The 23,109-nt window shown below is 34.8% G+C and overlaps 2 protein-coding genes across 7 annotated transcripts; both read left to right on the top strand.

The window, feature by feature from the left end:
* Positions 1-3,625: 3,625 nt before the first annotated feature.
* LOC126755985 (uncharacterized) lies at positions 3,626-8,158 on the top strand. 6 transcript variants are annotated; one of them, XM_050468751.1, is made up of 7 exons: positions 3,626-3,687; positions 5,754-5,955; positions 6,012-6,101; positions 6,197-6,330; positions 6,389-7,250; positions 7,313-7,738; positions 7,810-8,158. In XM_050468751.1, exons 5-7 carry the CDS (start codon positions 6,471-6,473, stop codon positions 8,002-8,004), a joined length of 1,401 nt encoding a protein of 466 aa, XP_050324708.1. In that variant the 5' UTR covers positions 3,626-3,687; positions 5,754-5,955; positions 6,012-6,101; positions 6,197-6,330; positions 6,389-6,470; the 3' UTR covers positions 8,005-8,158. The 6 variants fall into 6 exon arrangements, with proteins under 6 accessions (XP_050324708.1, XP_050324711.1, XP_050324709.1 ...); XM_050468750.1 differs by lacking the exon at positions 3,626-3,687 and adding an exon at positions 5,607-5,668; XM_050468752.1 differs by lacking the exons at positions 3,626-3,687; positions 5,754-5,955 and adding an exon at positions 5,197-5,223.
* An 800-nt stretch (positions 8,159-8,958) lies between these two features.
* Positions 8,959-18,582, top strand: LOC126755977 (uncharacterized). The gene is made up of 14 exons (XM_050468719.1): positions 8,959-9,565; positions 9,629-9,725; positions 9,787-10,287; positions 10,351-10,566; positions 10,622-10,768; positions 10,825-11,100; positions 11,171-12,136; positions 12,239-12,367; positions 12,449-12,499; positions 12,683-12,775; positions 13,992-14,009; positions 14,355-14,627; positions 15,014-15,926; positions 17,544-18,582. Exons 1-14 carry the CDS (start codon positions 9,152-9,154, stop codon positions 18,040-18,042), a joined length of 4,593 nt encoding a protein of 1,530 aa, XP_050324676.1. The 5' UTR covers positions 8,959-9,151; the 3' UTR covers positions 18,043-18,582.
* The last annotated feature ends 4,527 nt before the right edge of the window (positions 18,583-23,109 follow it).

Raw genomic sequence — 23,109 nt, forward strand, 5'->3', positions numbered from 1 at the left:
AATTTGCATATTAGTTATTGCAACGTGCCACTGCACACTTCAGTTTTTACATCAATATATTTTGTGCAAATAAATTTAAGTAAATAAATAATTGAATTATGATTTGTTTTGACCATTCACTTAATTGACAATTTTGTTGTCAATATATAAATGTATTTATCTGAAAAAGATATTTTTACTCAACATTATTCTATATATTTCACTAAATACATATAAATAAATTAGGTATATTTTACGAATTAACAAAAGCGTTTACCCTTTTGTTGACATTTTGCATGGTTTTATATGCTTCTTCTTCTCTGCTCAAAAGAATAACTTCACAAAATGGCGGTTTAGTGCAATTTGTTTTTGTAACAATTGTCAAATCTGAATTGAAAAAGTAACTGTAAATAAATGGGGTAATCTCAAGTGGTGAACACAATGACTGCGACAGACTGCAGCAGCACGACAGTGAACTGAAAACGTCGTTGTTCATCTTACTACATGTACATTTTGAGAAGCAACAACAACACAATGGCCGGCATGTACACAAAACAACGCAGTTGTCCATTTTGTATGTACACAATTTCGTTGTGGGCATACTAATTCCTTTCACTTCAATGAAATTTTAATATTTTGTCCAAATTGAAATTTTTTATGGAAAAAATAAGTAAATAGGTCAATATTTTTGCTTTAAATTATCAATTGTTATTACAAATGATATAATAGAGCTATAATATAGCTATTTTATGCTTTTATTTGTAAAATAACGAAAAGTTTGTTAGAGCTGTGAATAATTTTACATTTTACATATTAGTGGCATCACCACTCTACCTCCTCTTTCTATCTTCCATTCTACTGTCAACTCTACTGTCGTTGGCAAAAATAGGAGGATATTGAAGTTAGCGAGAACGACAACTGTCGGCCTGCAATCGTGTAGTCGTGCAGCTGTCAAAATAACAGTGTCCATAAGAACGTATGTATTTTAATATTTGACAGATGTAGTTTGCAGTCTGTCGCTCTCTATGTGTTCAGCGCTTAAGTAAGTAATTCTATCATGCTTGCCACAACTCAAGTTAAAGCACTCAAATCCATTCGAACTTCCTACCACCAGGTAAAGCAAAGTTTTATTGCCAATTAAATGGCTTCAAATAATGTGGACACCTTAAGACAACGATGACTGAAGAGGAGCAAACGCTTCAAAATTTTTAAATTTACTCCTAGGAATAGAAGATTATTTCAATGTTTTCAAATTGTAGTTTGTCTCGTCCAGTTTCGGGATTTAACTACACGCGTTCACCAAATTTTTTACCTTTCTATGGATTTGTACGTAGTAACTGATTAAAATAGTTTGATATTATAAATAAAATAATTCTATTTCCACTTTCTATTAATATTTTTTTAAATAAATTCATTAATGTTTAGCTAAAACTGCTTGTTAGCGCTTGAAAGACGTAATACCAAAAAAGTGCAAGTTTGTCGTGAACCATAAAAGGAGCCTTATTTAAGAAAAATTTTAATATTGGTTTCAATATACTTTTATATTATTTAATATCAAATATGTGTATAGAAACAATTTGCTCAGGTATTAGTGAATATAATATAAAGTGTCATAATAAATAAAAAATAATCATACACAAAATTGTTAAATATATGAACTTTGTAAATAACTTATAATCTATCAGTCAACGTCAGTATACTTATGTTATGAACAAAAACGTAATAATATAAAGTTAATTTAACAAACTTGTTTTGTATATATACATAATTTGTCAATAAATGAGTTCAGTATTTTCAATTACGATCGGGCAACACTGTTTATCCAAGCTTTCTCTTTATCTTCCTACTTTTGTAAATCATTTCCGTAAGTTATTATTTTTGCTTTTACCATTGTGATACGAAGAAAATTTTGAAATCGACTGATGAAAATAATTAGGATTCTATCCGTTGGTAACTTCAATTATTCACCATTTGTATATAACGTGCCAACATTTTCACACATTCTGCACGCTTTTTACGATCATGCAGATTCAGACGCAATTTTTTGCAATATTTTGTGATAAATTTAACAATTCGTAAGCGATTTTTGAACGGCAGTCTACCTAATAATTCTTCAATATGTCCGCCAGCAAAGCGAAAGAAATCACGTATTTCCCATAATGTCAACCCATGCAAATTACCCACATCGAAGCATTTGAATTCGCGTTTGCAATGTATTTGAAAAATGTCGTGGAAGCGCTGGCATACACGTGCAAAACGAACTTTATTTTTCAACTCCAACATACCGAAAATTATATCCAAACAATCGTCATTCAAGGAAAGTATATTTGTGCCAATTGTCGGTATTGATGCAATTGTTGCCGGAAACCAACTATCGTATGACAAAACACTACAAGCTCTTTCGGGATGGGGCTGATTCCAGCTGTTGGCTGCCTTAACACCGATACGTTTGGCTTGAAAGTGATGATAAAATTTTATAAGCACGCTAAAAAAGGAAAAAAGTACATATCGTTAAGTATTTAAAATATTTTAATATTTTACCTGCAGGCGCTTTCCGGTTCAGCAAAGTGCACAAACCACATATTGGGCACTTCATGTTGATAATTCCTTCGGTCAGCGACAATTTTTACATCCAGCAATTTACCGAATTTTGAGAAATAATTCTGTATATAGTTTTGCGTGAACTGGAGATATAAAATAATAATTAACAATAAATTTAGCGAACACTTACATACACTAATTAAAGCCACTTACCTTTTTGGGTATGCTGTATATGAATATATTGTATACCAAAACATTATCTTCTGTATATGCTCTATTATCTTTAATAAAATAATTTAGATTGTCAACAATTTCTGCAACATCAAAATGTTCAATACAGTTGGCTGAAGACATATCAAAGGAATTGCGCGTGTAATGACGCAATTCCAAAATATCAAAAACGGACATACTGTATTGATAGTGTTAGTAGACGGATGGTCAAAAAGTAAATTAATTATTTTGGAACATTCATTTAAATATCCAGCAACAGCAGCATCTGGATTATCCTTTCTCACTTTTCAAATCCATTTCTCAAAAATAACAACATATTTACGTTAAAATTTGTACCTGCATAAATGATAGTTCACAATAGTCGCTACCTCCTTTATTAAGGCTAGACTTATGCAGGCAATAATTATTGCCAACCAACTGTCAAGTCTATTCGAGTTATAGAAAACGTTTATCTGAAATCTTGAACCGAAATATCATTGAAGGAAATATCATGAGGATAAAAAAAAAATTATGGTAATGTAAAAAAAAGAAAATCAACTCTTTTGGACGAATGCAATAATTTAAACATCTAATAAAAACATCCGGTACATTGCCTTTCAATTTATTTTTTTTTTAGAAATAAAGACAGAGCTGTCAAACCTCCAAATGACAGCTGATTGACGATCCTAGTTGTCAAGATAATTATTTTGACAACTATTGACAACCACAACTAAAATACAGTCTAGACAGCATGTATTGTTTGTTGAAAGGCCCCGTTAGAATTAGTGCATCTTTAAATAATAAAATGCTCCCAAAGGTACAAATAAACTTAAGTGTTTCTTTTGTGTAATGCAAAATTTAGATATATTTCATATTACTTTTCTTGTTGTTTTAGAAATTTTATAGAGTTTACGGTCTTAATATTTTGGAGGATTTGAGATCAAAAGAATATTTCAGGTAATAACCGATTATGAAGGGAGCGTTCAAACAATACAAAAATAAAGCTTAAGCATATTCATTTGAAAAAATACGTTTCGTCAAGGTCGTGCCGCCGATAAAATACCTGGTAAAAGGTTGCGTCTCGTTAAAATAAACAAAACAAAAACATAGAAGCGCGTACCTGCTTACATCTGAAAATATATGCCATATGTAACTACTTGCATGCTTATTTATTATAAAGTTTCGCCGGTTTATATTTCAAATGAAATGAATGAAATTAATATTTTATTGTAACGACACGCACAGTTTATATACATATATCGGGTGATTTTTTTGAGGTTAGGATTTTCATGCATTAGTATTTGACAGATCACGTGGGATTTCAGACATGGTGTCAAAGAGAAAGATGCTCAGTATGCTTTGACATTTCATCATGAATAGACTTACTAACGAGCAACGCTTGCAAATCATTGAATTTTATTACCAAAATCAGTGTTCGGTTCGAAATGTGTTTCGCGCTTTACGTCCGATTTATGGTCTACATAATCGACCAAGTGAGCAAACAATTAATGCGATTGTGACCAAGTTTCGCACTCAGTTTACTTTATTGGACATTAAACCAACCACACGAATGCGTACAGTGCGTACAGAAGATCTTGAAGATCTTGGTGTAAAACCGTATAAAATACAGCTCGTGCAAGAACTGAAGCCGAACGATCTGCCACAACGTCGAATTTTCAGTGAATGGGCCCTAGAAAAGTTGACAGAAAATCCGCTTTTTTATCGACAAATTTTGTTCAGCGATGAGGCTCATTTCTGGTTGAATGGCTACGTAAATAAGCAAAATTGCCGCATTTGGGGTGAAGAGCAACCAGAAGCCGTTCAAGAACTGCCCATGCATCCCGAAAAATGCACTGTTTGGTGTGGTTTGTACGCTGGTGGAATCATTGGACCGTATTTTTTCAAAGATGCTGTTGGACGCAACGTTACGGTGAATGGCGATCGCTATCGTTCGATGCTAACAAACTTTTTGTTGCCAAAAATGGAAGAACTGAACTTGGTTGACATGTGGTTTCAACAAGATGGCGCTACATGCCACACAGCTCGCGATTCTATGGCCATTTTGAGGGAAAACTTCGGAGAACAATTCATCTCAAGAAATGGACCCGTAAGTTGGCCACCAAGATCATGCGATTTAACGCCTTTAGACTATTTTTTGTGGGGCTACGTCAAGTCTAAAGTCTACAGAAATAAGCCAGCAACTATTCCAGCTTTGGAAGACAACATTTCCGAAGAAATTCGGGCTATTCCGGCCGAAATGCTCGAAAAAGTTGCCCAAAATTGGACTTTCCGAATGGACCACCTAAGACGCAGCCGCGGTCAACATTTAAATGAAATTATCTTCAAAAAGTAAATGTCATGAACCAATCTAACGTTTCAAATAAAGAACCGATGAGATTTTGCAAATTTTATGCGTTTTTTTTTTAAAAAGTTATCAAGCTCTTAAAAAATCACCCGATATATGTATGTACATATATATGCAAAACAGAAAAGGTAATATTTATATCATACAATTAATTTTTGATTTAATAGCAAATTTATGCTTATAGCTGGCAAATTATACATAATTTAAACATCTAATAAAAACATCCGGTACATTGCCTTTCAATTTATTTTTTTTTAGAAATAAAGACAGAGCTGTTAAATAAATGACAGCTGATTGACGATCCTAGTTGTCAAGATAATTATTTAGACAACTATTGACAACCACAACTAAAATACAGTCTAGACAGCATGTATTGTTTGTTGAAAGGCCCCGTTAGAATTAGTGCATCTTTAAATAATAAAATGCTCCCAAAGGTACAAATAAACTAAGTGTTTCTTTTGTGTAATGCAAAATTTAGATATATTTCATATTACTTTTCTTGTTGTTTTAGAAATTTTATTGAGTTTACGGTCTTAATATTTTGGAGGATTTGAGATCAAAAGAATATTTCAGGTAATAACCGATTATGAAGGGAGCGTTCAAACAATACAAAAATAAAGCTTAAGCATATTCATTTGAAAAAATACGTTTCGTCAAGGTCGTGCCACCGATAAAATACCTGGTAAAAGGTTGCGTCTCGTTAAAATAAACAAAACAAAAACATAGAAGCGCGTACCTGCTTACATCTGAAAATATATTCGCCGGTTTATATTTCAAATGAAATGAATGAAATTAGTATTTTGTTGTAACGACACGCACAGTTTATATATATACATATACATATATGCAAAACAGAAAAGGTAATATTTATATCATACAATTAATTTTTGATTTAATAGCAAATTTATGCTTATAGCTGGCAAATTATACAGTCAAAAGAAAATTGGCGTACACAGATGATAATGTACCAGTTTATAAATTAACAATTGCGGAGCAGCCAAAAAACGTAATTTTATTATTAGTTTGTTGCAAATCTGTGGCAATTATTTTCGAAATCAATTCTCCCACATTAAAAATAATGACTAAACTTATAATTCTTAGCTTAAATTGGTAAGAATAGAGCAACATTTTTCTAAATTTGGCCAACTTATAAATGTGGAGATATTGTATGGAAAAACTCGATCCTTTCCAAACTAATGCATTATACATTATCAAAATGCGGAAGACGCAGGCGCGTAAGCAAAACTTGTATTTTTTTTTTGAAAGGTTATTGCAATTATCCATAATTTTTAGTGCCTTGAAACATAAATATCATACAATCAACCATCAACGTGTTGAAGTGCAGTCATGCCCAAGTTGGGAGCAACCTTATTTAATGGAAAATTTATTTACGAAGTCCAACAACAATGTGAATTTACTTACTTTAAACGATTACTGTTTAGAAAAGATTTTTCAACATCTTGACTTGCGTCAGCAATTGCGTCTTTCGTTATGCCATTCACGTTTGGATAAGATCTTCACATATATGATTTGTCCACGTTTACAACGAACGTTTTATTTGGAAGAGCTTTTACAATTTTCAACATGGGAGCAGCGTCAGTTTCTTAAATCCGTGGGTATATATATGGAACGATTTGTAATTGCAAAAGAATACCAAGGCTTTAAGTCTATAAGGAACATACGTGCCTTATTGCAAGAGTTCCATTTACGTATAAAAAGCCTATATATTATCGCATGGATGCCGGTGCAATATAGGACGCTTCTTACTTCGTTACAACTAAGCTATATAGGTGAATTGGAAATGTATCGATGTAAATTAAAAGACAAAGATTTGAAATACTTCCTTAAATTACCCAATCTCAAAGTTCTCGGTTTGGCGTGTAATTATTCCATAAAGGGCACATATTTAAAGTGTTTCGGAAAATTGGAAAGATTAAGCTTATACCATTGTTGGAACATTTCCAACGATGAATTTTCTCAGTGTTGTCGGCATTTGCAGCTTAGCTACTTAGACATACGTAGTAGCATTCGTACTACGGAAACAGTTGTAGATTTGTGCAAAAATTTGGATACAATAAAATTGTCGGGTTTCATTGAAGATATTGTCAAATTACCAAAATTAAGGTCACTGGAGGTAGATCACTCCAACTCGCCGGTAAATACATACATTAAAAGATTCATAATATAATAAATATTATTTTCTTCATTATTTGCCAGATTACAATCCGTTTTTATAATGCTCTTGTCGAACATCATGCTGATAATTTACGCGAGTTAAAATTGACTGGTAAAACATACCTAATACTTCCAACCGTGGCTAGAATTGTACGTTTGCACAAATTACGTACCTTATGGTTAGGAGATCATGCATACAACGGATCAGAACAAGTTGTCCAACTTGTTACAAAACTGAGTGATTTGGAAGAGATCAGCTTACATTATTCCCTACGTATTAGAGATCAACATTTACTGCCGCTCATAATTAAATGTACCAAATTGAAACGTATCAATCTACGTATGTGTCGTTATATCACAAATAATTTTATTTGGAGCACATTAGAAATACTATCAAAGCGTATAGCTGCAGCCCAGCCACTCGTTATTTTAGTTTACGGTACACGCATCAAAGCTGATATTTTACGGGTAATTATATACACTCTTCTAAAAAATCGTGTTACTAAAGTTTATTATGTTTTATTTTCTCTTTTTTCAAGTCTTCTGTTTATCATAAAAACCGTCACTTGTTGAAATTATTGTTTCATGCCGATAAACCGCTGACGGGTCTTGTAAATGAAGGCAGTTCATTTGAAATTAATGATTTTGAGCTGAATCGTACTACCATTGATACTATTGATGTTGAATTCATGAATGATTCGTCTGAAGAGAACAGCATTGGAGAACAGCATTGATACTATTGATGTTGATTTCATGAATGATTCGCTTGAAGAGAACAGCGATGCAAGCGATTAAGATTTAGCATGAAATAACAAAAACTTGGATTTATTATTATTGGTATTTATTAATTTTTGTTTATAAAACTTGCTTTTAGTTCACAATGTGTAATGTTCGTCGTTTTGTAATTGAAGAAAGAATTTATGATTATATGTTTATTTTTTTTTTGTTCAAAAATAATGATTATATTTATACTTTTTTTTACTCAAAAATGATTATTTATAATTTATTATAAAATTAGTCAATATGGGCAAACAAAATCGTAAAACTCGGTGCATATTCATTATTGACTGATTTTTTAAATAAAATTTATAATTACGGTCTCTTTGTATGTTTATTCTAGTTTTTGTAATAAAAATAAATGTATATATGCATGTATTATTTTCTTTAATTAAAATAATATTTATAAAATATACTTATGATTAAATAGAGGTCGGGTGTTTATATTTTATTTAGATGTATATAATTTCCTAGGAGGTTAGCTGTCAAAGTAAATGCATACGCACACATACAGCGTTGTGTGGTATTCGCATCTACTTGTCCTTAATCAATGCAATGGTGGGTGCTGCATACATACGGTTCGCAGCTTTTTGTTTAAGTATTTTTCAAATTAGGTTATGACAAATAGTGTGTATAGTAATTTGAAATTAAGAATATTTTTTAATTTGAATGATATACCAAACATTATTTACACTCTTCATATTTTAAGTTTCGCCATAACCACAACTGATACTTAATAAATCTATTACTATAAATATTCAGTATAGATACAGTTTTTTACAGCGTTTCGGTAGTCGTGGCCGGCTGGGTAACAATACGAAAATATTCACGTTGGCAACAATTTTTTGATATGATTGCTCTTTTCCTTTTCGCATCTTCTCTATTCATTCATTTGACAGTTAATGAATTCTTAAAGTAGAAAAAAAGAGTTGTGAAAATTGTAAATTTGTGCGTCTTTTTTACTATGCAAAACAATATTTTATTCGTATTGGACTTCGGAGTAATTTTCTAAATTTTATCGGTTTCTATATGAAGCTGTTGAAATTATAAAGGATTTAGGTAAACAGTAAAGTACAATCTGCACCATAGGTTTGACGCCATATAATGGACGCTGACACCGTACTGGAAAGAACGGCGCCAAGGGATTACAGGCTCGTTTGTAGAACGTGCCTTGCTTCCGATGCCGAATTTTACAAACTCGATTCACCAATATTCTTAGAAGATGACGATACGGACGAAAAACCCGTCAGCTTTATGGAATGCTTGCGTTACTGTACACGTTTGGGCGATAATGATGATAGTGAAAAATTGAATTTTCCAATTTACATATGTACTGAATGCAGTGCATCCTTGCAAGTGTCCTACAATTTTATACGAAATGCACTTGAAGCACATGAAATTTTACGTCAAAAATTGAGTGAAAATACTGATATGCAACTTAAAAAACACAAAGTTCAGCGTAAAAATGGTATTATGGACGAAGATGGGCGCAAAAGTGCGGGGTTAGAAGACGGTGTAGTAAGTAAAAACAAGTATGAGAAATATACTACACCTTTTTAATTTGTTTTTTGCTTATTTAAGGAGTCGGATGCGGCAAAAATGCGTTTTCGGTGTAAAATATGCAATGAGAAAGTCGAAACAAAGAAAACATTAAAAGAACACATCAAATTGCATTTAGGTAATAAATTTGTCATAAATACTATACCAAGTTATTTTACTAATATGTTATATTACTTCAGATATAATTTCTTATTGCTGTGAACTGTGTAGTTTTGAATGCAAGAAAAGAACTTTACTATTTGATCATTATAAATTAGCGCATAACACCCAAGCGACGCGCGATCAGTTAAAACCAAAAACAAAACAGCCTATGAAAAAAGAACAAGAAATCGATAGTGAAGATCCAATAACACAAGAAATGGAGAAAATACACAACACACAAATAAACGAAGAGTATTTGAATCAAACCAAATACACAGTACCGGAAGAGGAATTAGATATGAAGTTATTTTTAACACCTGCCAGTAGTAATGGATCAGCGGCAGCGGCATATGTTGAAGCGGCCGCAGCTGCAACTGCTGTTGATGTGCCTGCTGAATTGCACGAGCACAGATCTAGCATAACGAAGGATTTGCACCAGTATGGCACAGATCAATTCAATATAACCGCAAATGAGTTAAGCGTGGGAAATGAATTTATCGTTATGGCGGATGGTACAGTGGAGGAAGTCATGGGCAACGGTACTTGTTTTCGTAAAAACATATACTTAAAAGCAAAATTTCTAACAATTTTACCTACTTCAGGTGTTGTCATCGAATACATTAATGCTGCGGATGATGGTGTAACATTGGATAACGGTTTGGTCTTGGACAATATTATGCAAGTGCAACAAACTGGCGATGCTGAACAAATGGATATGGATGTTGATGATATTATAATAGAAGAAAATGTTGGTGGTAATGATTTATCTCTCTCCAGTCTGGCATCCATTTCGATGGGACCTGAGACCACAGTGCAGAGTAAGCTAACTGTTTTCAGCTAAAACTTCAAACTCTAATTTATACAATTTCACAGCGCTACAAAATATTGAAGATGAATTGCCGCCACCCTCAATAATATCTGTAAATAGCTTAGTTGCCGCTAAGCGTATTAAGTGTAAGATTTGCACCAGTAACTTTCAGACACAAGATCAACTTAAAACTCACATGCTAACGCATAATGGTTAGTATTTTGGAATACTATGAATAATGCCTTCATAACGGTTTTCTTATTTGCAGAAATACCGCACTTCTTTTGCGACCAGTGCACGTTTTACACTTTCTTTAAGATTGATTTAACACAACATTACAAAACCAAACACAAGCTGCAGCCAACACAAAAACAACTGCAACCGAAAAATAAAGTGAGACCGAACGACAAATTTGGCGATCTTAAACATATATACGCATGCGATTTGTGTCTCTTCGAAACACGTATAAAGTCGCACTTACGCCGCCATTATTTGAGTCAGCATCAAGAAGAGGCGACCGAAGTGCAATTACGACCGACAATCGGTAGAACCTCATAACATTCTCTTTTTCATTACTTATTAAATCACATGCATGTTTTTATTCAAAATTTTAGATGAATCAGCTGATTTAACGGCACCTGATATGTCACCGCCAGAATCACTAAACAAACAGCGTGGTGGTAAAACGTTACGCCCAGATTATATCAAAGGTTTAAATTGTAAAAAGTGTTCAAAAACATTTTATTGGCGCGAAAAGCTCAAAGAACATTATAGACAACACAGTTTGGAAGAGAGCAATGGCATAGATGCATCAGTTGGCGTTGGCGCAGCTACAACCGGCGTAATAGAGATATCTGCGCCGGGTACAAGTTTACTAAAACACCATACATTTCAATACCACATGCCTCAACATGATAATAATAATGTAAACACCATAATCGATGCAACAAATATCGCTCACAACAACAATTATAACAGCACTGTTGATGCCAGTGTAATTGACGCACAAGCAATTGTCGACGCAGCCGTGGCGGAAGCTCAAGCCGCTTCTATGCAACTGAACATGCAAATGAATCAGCCAGCGCCGGACATTATAATGGATATACCAGCAGTGACGTCAATTTCCAGCACCACCACAGTGCCGCTGGCTACAACGACTGTTAATGCGAGCGATGTCAATGTCATGCAACAGCAAGCTGTAACGGTAATGGCCGGCTATGCTTGTCCACAAATACCATCGGATGCCATACCGCAAGTGGTTGAAACGGATACAACCATAGATAATAGCGAATTGGATTTTGTTTTTAATGATGCGCTTTTCGAAGATTTCGAAGAAGACGAAAATGAGGACGAAGAGAATGAAGAGGATGATGGCACGGACTTTCAAGACTTGCTGCTCACAAGTGATGACGACTTCGACGATATGTTACAGGATCAGCAGCAACAACAGCATGATGCGGGCGTTGAGGCTGGTGGTGGCGCAGCGGTGAACAGCAGCAATTATCAGCCATATTGTGTGCACTGCAATAAAAAGTTTTTAAGTCAATATCAATTTGAAAATCACATGTTCGTGCATCGTGGTAGGTTCAATATTTCCGCAGTCTTTAGAAATTATTATTTTTTTGTATATAATTTCATGTATTTGCCCATATTGATTTTACAAATTTCCTGTTCGTGCTCAGGTTTAGCCCCATACCGCTGTGAAATGTGCACTAATTTGTATAATACGAAGCGTGCACTGATTCGCCACTATCGCGCGGTGCATAAACGTATACCAACGAGGGATATGATACAAGCTAAGGGAGACAAAGGTAATAATGTTAATATTTAAATTTTAAAATGACCAACAAATATTCGTTTACATATATTATATAATCCAATTTATTTTGTAGTTGTTGTGGATCACACGCCGATTGAACATTTGAATCTGATTGAACAAAAAGGTAGGTTAGGTTATTATAATTAATTTTTTATCTATGATTTAAGTATTTTTTTAAGTATTATATTTACATACATATGTTATTTTTATATTATGTTATGCCTTAATCGAAAAAAAAATTTTTTTTTTGTTTTGTTTACTAAAGTTGATAAAATATTTTTGTAACTTTTTTTTATTTTTTTTATAGCGGTGACTTTAATGTGTGCGAAATGCCCTTACGAATCGGTTGAATTGCAAGTTATGCAAATGCATTTGAACACCATACATGGCCTTGTTGATGGTAAGACATAATTTTCGAAAACATTAAAATTTTTGTATATTTACATTGCTTCTAAATTTAGTCAGTGAAAGATTTCTAGTTTTTATATATGTATGTATGTATGTATGTATATATTTAAAAATTTTTTTTTTTTTTTTGATTTTTGAATTTTTTGTATTTCTTTTATATTTTTTTTATATTTTTTTATATTTTTTTTATATTTCTTTTTAATTTGTTTTGTATTTTTTTGAAATTTATTTATTATTATTTTTTTTTAATAGTTTTGTGTGTTATTTTTTAATTTTTTTTTGTATTATTATTTTTTTTGTATTTTATTTTGTGGTTTTTTTTTAATATTAATTGTTTTTGTATTATTTTTTTTGTATTTTTTTTTTTTGTATTATTTTTTTTTTGTATTATTTTTTTTGTATTCTAAAATATCTGCAGTGGCTCACAAAAGTATTTTGCATATTTCTGTTTATAACCAAAAAATAAAGCGAAAATGCTTTTGGTTTTAAGGAATGCAAGTAAATGAGTTAAATTTTTTTTACTTAACATTTGAATTATTTGTTTGTAATGTCTTAGTTAAAAATAATTTTAAAAATTTTACCCATATCCAGGATTGAAAACAAATATATATTTCTAGACATACATACATATATTTAAAAATAAGAAAATGAATTTAAATTTTTACGTACTTCATGTCCTAATATTTTGAGCTAAAGCTCGCCTATGACCATTATTTTGTATATTTTATAGCTCTGGCCACCAAACTTACACATACAAACAATTTATATTTCATCAAATGTTAAATCGGATTTGACATTAAAAATTAAGAGTTAAAACTCTTTACTGCCAAATTAAAAAAAAAAAATCAGTTTTCACTCCCAAACCTCTTGGATTTTTATCCAATATAATACCTATGTATATCCTCGAAAATAATTTGAATTTTGAATAGTCCACCTGTAGACATATTTTTGAATAGTTAAACTTTGAAAATATAAACAAAAAAAATAGATTTTTATTAGACTAAAATACACCCTAAATAAAAACAATTGTCAGGAGATGTGATTAAAAAACTTATTATTATACATAGTACATTAATAATTTTGAAGTCATTTGATGCAAATTACTTTTATTAGATACTGTATATGTATGTATGTATGTACATATATACGAACAACTTGTATATACGCTCTCTATTCAATCTATTAATCGATCATTATTTTCTTTGCAGAGAACTACATACTACAAAGTAAGTACTTGAGGACAATAAATAAAAATAATAATATAAAAAATAATATTAAAAAAAATTAAAATAATAATATAAAGAAAAAAATAAAAAATAAAATAATATAAAATAATAACGTAAAAAAATAATAATATATTATATAATAATAATATTAAAAAAATAATTTAAAAAAAAAATATTATAAAAAAAAATATAAAAAAAATATTATAAAAAAAAATAATGTATAAAAAAATAATAATATAAAATAAAACAATTAAAATTCGTAAAATTTTTTAAAATAAATGCAATAAACAAAACTTTTCATTAATATTTAACTCATTGTGTACCGTTAACTCACTTCCATTACAGAATTACCGTTTGAATGTCCACGTTGCATCCGTTCATATGCGACGAGAGCGCGTCTGATACGCCATTTGGAGCGCAGTCATTCGGTGGCGACTATAATACAACAACAACGCCCCACAAGTAACACTATGCGAAATCAACAACAACAACAATCATATATAACAATAAAAGACATGTCTAAAACCACAGTAGCAACAACAACAGCAGCTGCAGCGTTATCCACATCTGCCATAGCAGTGACAACAACAACATTAACAACGACCAATTCAAGTTGCGGTAAGGTATATAAGGGCATTAATAAGAATCAAATCACCCAAAGTCAGAAATTAAAAATGTTACTTGAAACTGATACAGACTGTTAATTGAAGAGTGTCTTCATCCCCATGCATATACCTACATATATATGTATAATACATAAATGTGGGTTTGTGTGAAATGTACAGATATGTAGCTATGTAATGACTAACTTTAAATCAAACACTAAACAAGCTATAAAAAAAAAAAAACAAAAAATATATAAAATAATATTAAAGTAAATGAGAACGTAAGAATATATAAATACAAACAAACAAGCAAACAATGAAAATAATAATACATTGTAATAATAAAACAAGTGAAGCAAACGTTTCCAATCAACACAATCAATTGTACTCTGCATGCAGGCCGAGGCATAAGAACGCATTCATATCAATACAACTACAACAACAATGGCGCTGATGATGTTGATGTCAACGAAAAAGATGTTGGTATTGGTGTTGGCGTTCATGGTGGTGGTGATGGTATTGAAGACAATAACAACAACAGCAACAATGATGCAACCACAACTACAACTAAACAAGCAACGCTTAAATCTAAATCTACAACCACCAGGGACAAGCAGAAATCCACAGAAACAACAACAAAAACAACAAATGCTACGACAACAAGTGCAACTGCAAGTGCCACAAACACCATCAATGCAGTTGACAAAATAATCGGCTATGATAGTATATACCATGAATTGCATGAAAACAACGAACTCTTCGATGAATATGCCTGTGGCATGTGTTCGCAAAGTTGGCGCACCGCAGCCGAATTGCATGCACACGAATGCATACGAGCGGTGGACAACAGCAGCAACGCTACCACTGTGGCCGTACGCACGGCCAGCGAGTCTGTAGGCCTTATCAATTCGGAACGTTCACTATATCTCTTCAAATGCGATATATGCCATTGCAATTACAAGTCCAGTGAATTACTGAAACATCACATGAAACGTCATACGGCGCGCAAATTTAGCTGCAATCACTGTCCGAAAACCTATATCAATCGCAGCGAATTGAAATTCCATCAACTCACCCATACGGGCGAGAAGCCGCACAAGTGTGAGTTGTGCCCGAAACAGTTTCGTTATCCGCATCATTTGAAACGACATTACGATGTTGTACATTTGGGCAAGCGTGCACGCTGTCCCGTGGAGGGTTGCGGCCGCACATTCACCACGCAAGCACAATTAAAGATACATTCGTGGATACACGACGGCAATGAACCGTATCGCTGCAAGTACTGTAGGGAAACGTTCAAGAAACGCGAATAGTAAGTATTTGTGTTTATTTATCATTATTTACATATTTTCTTACTACTCAACTGCTAAATGTTAATTATATACTTAAATGTAGTTGTGTACACATATACACGGGTGGCTGGATAAATGTTACAGCATTAAACTAAGCGAGATAGATATAGGGTTATATAAATGATCAGCATGAGGAGACAAGCTGTAATCCGGGTGACTGTCTGTTTGTCCGTCCGTCCATTCGTCCGTCCACGCAAGCTGTAACTTGTGTTAAAATTGAGATATATTGATGAAACTTGGTATGCAAGTTCCTTCGCAAAACAAATTACGAGTTCGTAGATGGGCGTAATGGTCCACTGCCACGCCCACAAAACGCCATTGACCGAAAATCTATAAAGTACCACAATGAAGCACTAAATTAAGATAAGATGTAGAACTGTAATTTGTCACAGAAGATGACCCTCTGTGGGCAAAAATTTTAAAATATGTGGGCGTGGCTCCGCTCTCTAATAAGTTTAGCGCACATATCTGCTAAACCGCTAAAGCTACAATATCCAAATTCACCTAGCGCAAATATTATAAGAACTTCTACCGACAGTGTGAAAATGTGAATGTGAATGAAATCCGATGATAACGCTGCCCACTGTCCATATAACAGTACTGTTAAAAACTTAAATCGCGATAAATCAACAACTAAATACGCCAGAAACATAAAATTTTACCCGCGAGATGGTATGACAGGGCGTTAATGGACCCGGGGTCAAAATTGGACTGGGCGTGGTCCACTTTTAGGTGAAAACAGATATTTCAAGACCTGCCCGACCGAATTGGCCTCAATTTAGTAAGTGCGAAAATGGCGAAATCGGACTACAACCACCCCTACTTCCCATATAACACAATTTCAAATTCTATTTGATTCTTTCATTTTCCAGTACACAAATCAGTAAGTAATTAATATTATATAACGGGCTTAAACTTTGCACTAACAATTCCCTTAAAGTATGTAAACTTATGACCAAAAATTGTCTAACTGCAGCGAAAACCGTTCAAGCCCCTAATACCGAATATTTGGACCCAAGTATCTATAGTTGACTTTTGTGCGTAAATATCGGTTAATGTGTAAAATATATAATTGAAATTCAGGGATAATCCTTCTCTGACAAAGACATTTAAAAATGGATTGAATCGGGCTAATACTTCGCTGAGTCCCCATATACCAAATTTAAAGATTTTCGAACTTCCAGGTGACTTTATACTGCATATATCAGCTAAAATTTAAGTTATCTCAATGAAAATAAGAGAGCATGTTTCACTCATAACAGTGTATCTTTGTGCCTAAAATTGATGGGCGAAAACTTGACCTAGACCCCATATAACTAATACGAGGATTTTCGAACACCCGACTGACTTTGCTCCATATGATTCCGATCCTCTGGTTCATGTTATACACTTTAAGGTATTTCCTTGGCTTTGAGTCCTGAAAGTTGAGAGAGTATAAAATGTTCGGTTGCACCCGAACTTAGCTCTTCCTTACTTGTTTTTTTTTTTTTTTTAATAATATTTTTTTATTTTTATCAATTATCAATTTCGCGGGAGGCGCTCACTAATCTATAATGTAATTTTAAAATTTTTCACAGTTTACGTAAACACACGCGCCGTGTCCACAAATGCGATCTAACTGAGGAGGAAATTGCCGAAATTTATCGCCAAAGTGTTGGTCACACCAATCCGCACGATTTCACAGTGTCACTCTCCAATGGGCGCATGTTGCGGCGTTCAGATCTCGAATTGGCCGCCCAGCGTCCTCACGAATATGCAAACGATTTGGGCGCCGAAACAGCAGTGACCACAGCCGCCGCAGAGGTAGCTGCCGTTAGCACCGTTAAAACGGACATCGATGCATCGAACGCACTCTCACCGCTACTAGCATCCAATACACATAATAATATGAATATGAAATTCGGCATGGGCGTTGAGGAGGAGGATGAGCATGCTACTGGCTCCGTATCGCATGTCTCGCAGAGCAGCACTTCCTTGTCCACGCATGAGGAAAGCATACACACCTACATCTTGCCCGGCATGGAAGAGCACGGCCAGTTGCCACATTTCAAACTCGAAAATTCTGGCTCATTTTGAAGTGACACACAAGTGTCTACATAAATTTGCTGTGTATTCGCCCTCAATTGCCATTGGTTGTGAGCACCTTTACCACCAACGTCGCGACCGTCACCACCACCTTTAGCTCCATCAGAAGTTTTTAAAATTTTATCTAAATATTTGCAAATATATTTTAATATAAACAGTTACTAAACACATTACTGTATATACACACATACATATAAGCGGACATACAGCAGTTTTGTGTTTGCATATATCTACACTTATTTAAATCATTGTTTGGCCAGATATATAACAGTAATATGGCTCGAAGAAAAGTAAAGTATTTATGATTAAACTACAAATAATCTTGGGTTTTTTTAAAAGAAAAAAAAGTTGAAATTAAGTTAATTGAACATTTGTGCATATGTAAATTCATACATACATACATACATACATATTTTTGTTCACATACCCACACATATGCACACCGTAGCATAAATGCTATTGTAGATATTTAAATGCTAAAAGTAATGTAAATTAATAATATTAATAATAATAATTAAAAATATGTCACTATGTAATGTGCTTTACATTTTTTAAGCTTACCTGAATCCTTGTTTGTTTTCTGGCGGAATTTTCCAATTTGCACTTTTAGGCTGATTTCATTGTTACAGCAATGTTGTTGTCGTAACGGTTATTTAGTACCCGTTAGGGTGGTGAGTTTCAGAAAAGTTGTCATCGATGTCCTCCAACGGTAGGCCCAGGAAACGTGCTGTTTCGACGGTGTCGGACCATAAGGAGAGGGGTGTTAGATGTGTAGGGTTAGCTGATCATACAAAGAGGTGGTTAGAATCATGCGGTGACTTCTTGCATGCTGAACATACATATATTGATATGTCAGTGTCGAGGAAGCTTATTTCCTAGGTGCTCAGGGCCAATGGATTTGGAAGATTTTGCTTTATTGATGACATTCCGAACCTTCTCATCGGTTAGAGTAAGTAGGATTTGTCTACCGCAGGGTGCAGTGTAAATTGCTGATTAAAATAGCTCGCGCACTTCTTCGGTTCCGTTGAGGCAGGGCCATTGAATTGAATTTCAACTCAGTCATGATGTCTCTTCGTGTTAGACAAAGCCACTCATGCCGGTGGAGAGGTAGCAAGTTTCCAGGTCTCTCTCTCCGCTTGCGTTGATTTACCATTTGCCGAATCTTCAAATTGAGATCGCTTATTCGGGGATCACAGGCATCAGCATGGCGTAAGATGTTGCGCTCATTAGCTAAAACAGCTGCTTCGGCAGGAAAATTGGGGCGGAGTTCCGCGAATTTCCAGCCGGAATGAATTGAGCGATAGCAGTTGCGATCACCTCGGGAATAGGTAGTGTGGTAAAGGTGCTCTCGGTAAATCTGTATAACCGATCCAGTTGGCTTTGTTAAAGGGAGGTTTCTCGAACCAGATAATTATAGGCATATGGTGTGATGCCATAGTTAGCATAGGTCGCCAGGTTATGCTATTTATCAGACCATCACTAGCGATGGTAATAGCGGGCGCGCTATTACAGGTGCCCATAATTCTGGTGGGGGCTTCGTCATTCATTGTCTGACATTTGACCGGCAGGAATGCCAAAGATCGTGATGTGATTTAAAGTCACCTAGTACCGAACGGTTCTCACCACAAAGTAGTGCACCTATGTTTGGATGCTATCCTGTAAGGCAACATGTAACTAGGGGGATGTACATATATGTTAAATATTTCGAGCTCGACATCGCCTAACCGGTTAGCTATACCCTGAAATCTCACTGATCGGAATAGAAGTCATGCTGCCTGTTTGAGCTACTATGGACCGTATAGGTCCTTTGTCGGCCACTCAGGTTGAGTGGCGTCGCAGTGCGCGAACTTCGTGCAGATCTCACAGCCGTAGAGGCCAAAGTCGTAACTTGTGGTTCACTCCCGGTGTGTCTTAAGGTCTGAGCAATTCTTAAGATGGCTCCATCCATTGCATGTATAACATGTGACCGAGGTGGAGTTTGGATGAAGCCTTTTGGCGCAGGCTCAGAACAAGAATTCGTCCGGGCACGGAATCTTTGAATAAGTTGTTCTGATTGGACGACTTTAGTATATAACTGTCATACAAGCTGACTCGGGTAGATTTAAGCCACTATAATGCTTTTTGTGCTGTCGCTTGTTAATTGTTGCTGCCATCAGGAATAACTTTATAAAATACCAGGCAGGCTGAAAAATCCGTATATCCAGGCAGTCCAACAAATAAAGAGATCCATATTTATTGTAGTTGGAACTAAACTTCGGAAGACAAGTGAATAAATTCCATTATTTTCGGATGAACAATTTCTTAATAATTTCATTCCGAAGAGTAATCCACATCCGAGTGGACTATATGCGAAGAACCGACCCGTTTACACAACAGTCGAGTATGCGTAACCGGAACGGACCCGGATTTTTATCCGGCCAAGAACTGTCAACTCGGCAGAATTCTGTTTTACGTCATCCTCTACATAATTTTGAGATATACTGACGAGTTGGGTCCAACTTTTGTCCATGTGAACTGAATGCGAAGAAGCGGATCTAAAGCGTGGGAAGACGTAACGGTGAGCTGACAAGGTCCATATATTTGGACAAATATTTTCATCGACTATCTTAAAAAGGTAAATAACAGCTGTAGAAATGTTACTTAAAAGTTTGAACGAGGAAATTAAGGGATAATGACACTATTTGCATAATAAGAAAGTGCTGTTTCAAAAAAAGACACTGCATCATGTCACTAATCACTGAAATGATGCTATAAGTTGTGCACCGAATTGTTTCCGCCTTCAGCATATTTCCCAAATCTGAGCTCATTCAACTTTTTCCTATTCTCAAATCTCAAGAAAGGCTCGACGTAAGCGAGGTTTTTCTGTAGGAAAAGGTAAACTGTACTTCAAAAATGAATTCAAAAATTAGGATCGGTGCAACAAGTTGCTTGCACTTTGGTTTTTTTCGATCTGGGCCACCAAGAACTTTCTCCGGTTCTTAACTCTCAAGAAAGTGGTCTCTGGCAGGAAGCGAAGGCGTAATCAAGGCTTATTTGTAACAAAAGCCAAATTCTACTATAAAAATGGCATCGAAAAGTCCGTCCGGTACATCGCACTCGACTGTGCGGTTGAATATCATTTCGAATTAAGCAAAAATTTGTGCGCACTTTCCAGACTCGTGTTCTTCTTTTGAAATAATACAACATTTTTGTAAGCGCAGTCGCGCCATTAACAATGAAGACGTCGCAATTTTTAACAAGCATGCTCTCTTTGTTCTCATTGTATATTTAAATGCAATTCTTCTTAACTGTTGACTTTTATTACATTACATTGTAATCAGCTAAACATTACCGTTAATGGAAACTTGTATTACAAGCGAAAAGCATTTAGCAATTATTTTCAAACTTGTTAGCAAAAGCGATACATATGAAGATCGTTTAGTTCGCGTGGCACGAAATTGTTATACACGTCGTAAGTTCGCCTCGAAGCTATAGAATTCGAAAAGAATGTAGTATAGCTCGACATTGAAACCACTTTTAGCACATGAACCGAACAAAAGTATCTTCAGCGGCTTAAGATAACGATTATTTGATTCTGTTATTCTTTCGGAGATGGATAAAATAACACTATATCGTAGCACTGGGATAGAAAGTTCAGATATCGTACATTTGTGAGGACTGTGCTGTAAAACGCATTAGAATATATAGAAATTACTAGGGGATCCGTCCACGCGTTCTTTGGTATTATTAACTATTCAATGCAGTGAAATTTTTATAAAAATCCAGCGTTTCTGTCTAGTTAATAGAGTTGTCCGATAGATTGTACTTAATAAACATCACCAATGTGCATGGTGAATGGAGATGCCCGCTTAATAGGGCGTCCATTTAAGATGGTTTTCACTGTATTGTTTATTTATGAATGGTTTTAACTATCCTATCTTCTAAGTTGGTTCGAACTGGACACAGTATGCTAAATTTTACTAAAATCGGTTCAGTAGTTTAGGAGTCCATCGTGGACAAACAACGTGACACGTACTTTATATTTAAAGATAAGTTCACCAAAAAAATGGGTTAATAATAATATAGGAAACGGGACCACAAAAAACGGGGATATATGAGAGTATTCAATTTGGTGGTGATTGCGGCTACAGCTATTCAAATATGGCGGCGAAGTACTGATAAGGAGGAAGTATCAGCTTCATTATAGAATATGATCGGACAAAAGCATGCCCAACGATTGGAATTTAAGTGTGTTCTGCCCAATGCCAGCCTCGAAATCCAACGCAGAATAACGCTTACCAGCTACTTCGGACTGAGTAATCAATTGAGAAGTAAAGTCCTTTCTCGACGAACAAAGACCAAATTCCATAAGTCACTCATTATTCGCGTCCTGCTATATGGTGCAGAGGCATGCATGGTGACAACATCTGATGGGTCGATATTACGAGTTTTCGAGAGGCGCATTGGCCACTTGACATAGCTCAGTGAATTAAAAGACAGAGGCTGCGCTGGCTAGGTTATGTCGTCCGAATGGATGAAAACGCTCCATGTCTGAAATCATTCGACGCAGTACCTGCCAAGGAAATCAGAGGAAGAGAAAGGCCTCCACTTCGCTGAAAAGACCAGGTGGAGAAGGACCTGACTATACCTTAAATCTTCAATTGGCGTCAAACAGCGGGAAGGGAGAACGATTGGCGCGGTTATAACCACGTAAGCGGTATCTACGTCAATAACCCTATTACCTGATTTATACTCAGTTTGGTTTGTCATTTTATAATGCATAGACTTTCTCCGTAACTACATTGGCAGTTTGAGCTAATGTTTTACTAAATGCGCGCTGTATCCAATATTCGGTGGACAAAATCGCCCAGCAGAGTATTTAATTCGAGCAACTATCGATTGGCTTCGTAACACGTTTACTCTAGTGGATAATGCGCAGCCTCCGAGACGCCGTATAGTAAGCGTCGAAGACGCTATTGCTCTTGTGGTGCAGAATATCGAAGAAGATCAGAATGAGTCCATCCGATTTTATGGATTTTGGTTTGTGTGCTAACAAAATCAAACACATTCAAGGATTAA

Source organism: Bactrocera neohumeralis, chromosome 4, assembly GCF_024586455.1.
Source record: "Bactrocera neohumeralis isolate Rockhampton chromosome 4, APGP_CSIRO_Bneo_wtdbg2-racon-allhic-juicebox.fasta_v2, whole genome shotgun sequence".
In the NCBI taxonomy this organism is placed as follows: domain Eukaryota; kingdom Metazoa; phylum Arthropoda; class Insecta; order Diptera; family Tephritidae; genus Bactrocera; species Bactrocera neohumeralis.